The sequence below is a fragment of the Plecotus auritus genome (genome assembly GCF_963455305.1).
Source record: "Plecotus auritus genome assembly, chromosome: 8".
NCBI classification, from domain to species: domain Eukaryota; kingdom Metazoa; phylum Chordata; class Mammalia; order Chiroptera; family Vespertilionidae; genus Plecotus; species Plecotus auritus.
Window position 1 is genome coordinate 46,982,612 of NC_137782.1, and position 6,051 is coordinate 46,988,662.

General features: G+C 35.6%; 1 protein-coding gene across 1 annotated transcript; it reads right to left on the reverse strand.

The window, feature by feature from the left end:
- Nucleotides 1-5,267: 5,267 nt before the first annotated feature.
- On the reverse strand, nt 5,268-5,633 carry LOC308255935 (KRAB domain-containing protein 5-like; the record flags this gene model as incomplete). Its single annotated transcript, XM_080683791.1, has 1 exon — nt 5,268-5,633. One exon carries the CDS (start codon nt 5,631-5,633, stop codon nt 5,268-5,270), a length of 366 nt encoding a protein of 121 aa, XP_080539917.1.
- Nucleotides 5,634-6,051: the final 418 nt, after the last annotated feature.

Genomic DNA, 6,051 nt, shown 5'->3' on the forward strand with positions numbered 1-6,051 from the left:
TTGACATTCGCTCAAGGGGGATTAATGGATAGAAAGGTATTAAACCAAAACATGGTTGATCTGTTGGAGAGTGCAGGTCACAGCTGTAACTTGAAGAGGAGCTGTGGATTTTACATGAGTTTCTTGGTCAAAAGACAGTTGGAGTTAGGAGAGGATAATGGTTGTTACCAATGGGTGGCCAATTTAAGATCTTATGGATATTGAAAGCTTCAGGTGCATCATATATATTTTATATCTTGAATTTTAGCTCCCTGTGGCCCATCTGTATTCAGCATATAGAATCATTTCTTATCTAACAGGTATCATAGGTAACTAATTTGCTTATCAACTTAGCTCATCCTATAAATTATGTTTATATCATATATGCTACATACATAATCAATATATATCTGACACAGTCTATGAGTTTCAGCTATGATTATAATTGATTCATCATTCATGATTAACATAATGAGATTTTAGTAGTTTCATTCATACCATGTATTTTCTCATTTATAGTATAATTTTGGAATCTTAATTAAAAAGGCAACAAAAACACATTACAACTGAATACTAGTGAAATTTTCAGACATATGACAAGCCACTGAAAGAGATATTTTGATTGAAAATTGCAAACTTTAATTTTCCATAAAATCACATTTCACAGACAATGGCTTACTATATGAGGACTTCAGTAGTCAAATATTCTTTTTTAATATATTTTTATCAATTTTTTTTTTTAGAGAGAGAAAGGAAGGGGGATAAATAGAAACATTGATGAGAAACATTGATCAGCTGCCTCCTGCACACCCCCTACCGGGGATCAAGCCTTCAACCTGGGCATGTGTCCTGACCATGATTCAAGACTCAATCCACTGAGCTACACCTGCCAGATCCAAACATTCGATACAATGTCTCTCAAAGATATTACTTAGATACACAATACTGAAAATACCCATAGTCGCTAGTAGTTTTTGCAATGAAAACTATATTGTCAGGTAGTTACTCCATAAAATTTCTGAAGAATATAAAGAATGAGTAAAACTGGAGAATGTTTATTTATTTACTAGAATGGTAATTCCACTAATCTTTTCCATTGCTATGAGAATAAGTTTCTTAATTCAGAAGTGTTGAAATAATAAAGATGTTTCTAGAAATTCTTATTCTAAATAAAAATAATCACCCATTGCAGTTGTGTGTAAAAATCTACTTAGTGACATGAGTTTGCTTTACAAAGAACTTATTTTCTTGTGAAATAAAAACACATCTTGAAATCTTACAATATTAAGAATTTATTAATTTCTTTGTTTGGTATGAAAAATGCCAAAATAGTAATAATTTTTTATTTTTTTATTTTTTAAATATATTTTTATTTATTTCAGAGAGGAAGGAAGAGGGAGAGAGAGATACAAACATCAATGATGATTGGCTGCCTCCTGCACGCCCCTACTGGGGATCAAGCCTGCAACCAGGCATGTGCCCTTGACTGGAATCGAACCTGGGACCTTTAAGTCCGCAGGCCAATGCTCTATTCCAGCCATGGGCAAACTACGGCCCACGGGCCGGATCTGGCCCGTTCGGCTGTTCTATCCGGCCCACGGAGCCGGAAGAGCGGAGGGTTCTCTTGCTCTTTCCTCCGCTCCTTTACTTTGAATTTATATTAGTTCACACAAACACTCCATCCATGCTTTTGTTCTGGCCCTCCGGTCCAGTTTAAGAACCCATTGTGGCCCTCGAGTCAAAAAGTTTGCCCATCCCTGCTCTATTCACTGAGCCAAACCAGCTAGGGCTAAAATAAATTTTTAGAGTCAAAGGATGTTGCCTCAGTAGAGGAAGAAATGTAGAAATGTAGTAAGGACAATATAAACTGTCCATGGTGTTCACATTGATACCATTTACTGTGTCATGTTTTTTGCTAATTAATATTTCTAGATACCGATTTAAAATAAAGAGTGTCCTAATATACTCAAAATATATTTAGTGGAATTAGCAAGTAGTTATTTTTAATATTATTTTGTTGGTTACAGTTCAAGAATTTTTGCCTATGTTTTTCAACAAGATTTCATTGAAGTGAAAAGAAATAGAAGGCCATGCAACTAAAACTATTAGGAGAAAGCAATAAGAAAAAGGCTTATTTTTTAAAAAAATGCATTATGCTTTATTAAAATAATAAGTTCACACAATCTAAGTAAAGCATGACAAACCAATTGTGTGACCATTTGTAAAATTACACATTACAATTACTTAAGAGGTGTACCTCTACTTGTGATTTAGTGATCTCATAGGTAGGCTTTCTTTGTTTTTCAAAATAGAAGCTAATTGTTTAGCAACAATGGATGTACAATTATTTTATGCACTTTGGGATGAGTTGTCTATACTTTCTCACATATTCCTGATCACTTTTTTGTTGCAACCACATCAACTCATGCTCATCACTTCTATCTATGACTACTATTAAAAACATCATGATTTTAATAAACTGATATCATATTTTCCTTAGAGTATCTAGCTTTTTAAACTTTGGATAATTCTCTAAAGTAAGTATTCTGATCTAAAGTAATACCTGAAAACTATTGTTCACCTGTGAATTCTCTATTTTAAAATTCATTTTTAATTACATACTTCGCTAAGTTTTTACACCCTTAACGTTACTTTCAGGCATAATTGGGCTTTTGTGAATTATATATTTTGGACAAAAGCCTTTCATTCTTTACTATGAACATAGAATTCTGTCCCTGTGTGCATTTTCTGATATACAATGAGGGTGTAAGTCCAGCTATACGGTTTCCTACAGTCTTTCTTTTTAAGGTTATCTCTACTATGAATTCCCACATGTAAAATAAGCTGTGAATGCTGAAAGAAGGATTTTCCAAATTCTTTACATTTGTATTTTTTTAGAATGGATTCTGATTTTGAGTAAGGTTTGCATACTTGGTAGAGCTTTGCCACATTTTTTATATTTGTTAGGCTTCTCTCCAATATGAATTACCAGATGCTGAGTAAGGTATAATGAGGATTAAAGAATTAAGACACATTTTTTTACTTAAAGCTACTCTTCAGTATAAGTTCTATAATGTTGAGCGAGGCTTGAACAAGGGTTAAAGGTTTGCCCAAATTCTTCACATTTTAACTATTTCTTTCCAGCATGAATTCTCCAATGTTGAGTAAGATTTGAGCACAGGTTAAAGTCTCTGCAACATTCTCTACATTTGTACCATTTCTCTCCAGTATAACTTCTCTCATGTTGGCTAAGACACCACTGCTAATTAAAGGCTTTGGCACATCCACTACATTTATAAGGTTCCTCTCCAGAATGAATGCTTCTTTCATGTACAGTAAGACACGAATGGTGTTCAAAGGCTCTGTGACATTGTCCACACTCATAAGGCTTAACTACAGTGTGGATTCTGTGATGTTAAGTTCTGAGTGCTCATAAAAGGCTTTGCTACATTCTCCCAAGTATGAATTATTCTCTCATAAACAGTAAAACATAAATGCCATTTAAATACTTTGCCACAAGTTTTACATATGTAAGGCTTCTCGCCACTACAATTTGTCTCATGTTACATAATACATCAATGATAAAAGTTTTACCACATTCTTCACAATTGTAAGGCTTCTCTCTAGATTGAGTTAAATGATGCTTAGGAAGATAAGAATGCCAAGAAACGACTTTTCCAAAATTCTTACATCTGTAAGGTTTCTCTCCACTATGAAAAATCTGATGACAAGCTTCAATGAGTGATGACAGGCTTTGCCACATTCTCTACATTTGTAACATTTGCCTCTGGTGTGAATTCTCTGATATTCAGTAATTTCTGAGTGGCATATAAAGGCTTTGCCATATTTTCCACATTTATAAAGTTTCTCTTGAAAATGAATTATCAGATGACTAGTAAAATTACAGAGCCAATGAAAGGCTTTACCACACTTCTTACATCTGTCAAGTATCTCTCTAGTATGAATTCTCTCATGTACAGTAAGACATGAATGACATTTGGAGAACTTGATCTATTTTTTACATTCCTAAGGTTTCTCTCTAGTATGGATTCCTTGATGTTAAGTTTTGAGTGATGATAAAAGACTTTACCACACCCCTTCCATCTCTAAGACTTATCTACAGTATGAATTTTCTGAATTCCAATAAAGTTTTAACACTGGTTAAAGGCTTTGTGACATTTTCTACATTCGTAAGGCTCCTCTCTAGTATGAATCCTCTAATGTCTAGTAAGGGTTGAGGACTGGCTAAAGGTTTTACCACATTCTCTACATTTATAAGGCTTCTCTCCAGTATGAATTCTGTGATGTTTAGTAAGGTCTGAGGAATAGCAAAAGGCTTTACCACAATCTGTACATTTATAAGCCTTCTCTCCAGTATGAAATTTCTGATGTCCAATAAGGCTTGAGGATATGCTAAAGGCTTTCCCACATTCTGTAAATTTATAAAGCTCCCCTCCAGTATGAATTCTATGATGTTTAGTAAGGTCTGAGGAATAGCAAAAGGCTTTGCCACAATCTGTACATTTATAAGGCTTCTATCCAGTATGAATTCTATAATATTTAGTCAAGTTTGAGGAATAGCTAAAGGCTTTCCAACATTCTGTACATTTATAAGGCTTCATTCCAGTATGAATTTTCTGATGTTTAGTAAGATTTGAGGACTGGCTAAAGGCTTTGCCACAATCACTACCTTTGTAAAGCTTCTCCCCAGTATGAATTATCTGATGTGAAGGCCAATTAAATGACTTATCACATTTTTTAAATTTGTAAGGTTTTTCCCCAGTACATCTTTCCTTATGTCTATTTAGATTGAACATATGACTGAAGATTCTCCCAAGTAGATTATGCTTGTAGCCTTTCTCCACAGTATACATATTCTCTTATTCAATATGATTTAAAGATCACTTAAATGATCTGACACATTTACTTTGTCTCATCCACAATTTGAATAACCTGGTGTTTACTGTGATTTGACATTTGATCAAATACTTTTCCTTGCCCTAGCCGGTTTGGCTCAGTGGATAGAGCGTCGGCCTGCGGACTGAAGGGTCCCAGGTTCAGTTCCGGCCAAGGGCATGGACCTTGGTTGCGGGCATATCCCCAGTGGGGGGTGTGCAGGAGGCAGCCAATCGATGTTTCTCTCTCATCGATGTTTCTAACTCTCTATCCCTCTCCCTTCCTCTCTGTAAAAAAATCAATAAAATATATTTAAAAAAATACTTTTCCACCTTCATAATGGTTCACTGGAATCTAAGTCTTCTGATGTTTATTAGGATTTGACTCTTGGTTTAAGTTGTCCAATGTTTATTGCATTGATAACTTCTGTCTCCATTATATGCACTCAGTATTATTTTAGAGCACAACTCTTCTATTCTTGGCTTTTGCAATAAGGCCTGGTTGTCTTCAGATGGCATAGCTGGGTGGATGGATATTGTCCTTTTTTCCTTCACATCCCAATTTTCTGTCATTTGTTCAAAAAAGGTGGCCAGATCTGGCTTAGAGACAGCAAGACCCATGGATACCAGGTTTTTGTAGTTTTCCAACATCATATCTACATACGATTTTTGCTGAGATGGATCCAGGCATTCCCAATTCTCCTGAGAAAAATATATAGCCACATCTCTGAAGGTTAATGGTTCCTGAGAAGCAGCCATGTCCTCCTATTCCTGGTCCTGCTCTTTGTTGTTTTCTCAGGTGACCTGATATTAAGGAGTTATGTCTGCATCATGGGAATGTACATTGAAAGTATCAGCACAGTTCTTTTGTTTGTTCCCACCACACTCAGTCAGAAGGACCCTGAAATGCTGAAAGTGCTGTCCTTTGTCATAGAAGAGTCAAGAACAATAAGCTTCTGGAGGTGCATGTATGGGGATTTTAATGCCTGCAGTGACCCTAAGGCTTCCCTGTGTAGCAATGTGGTCTGAGATGCTCAGAATTAAACCAGAAAGACCCAAACCAGGGAGGACCATCTAAAGGTTTTGCCAGAAAGATTGAAACCAGGGAGGCCAGCATAACCCTCAATGCTCCATAGCCACTTTCATGTCTCAGAAAAAAACTTCTTGACATCATTCT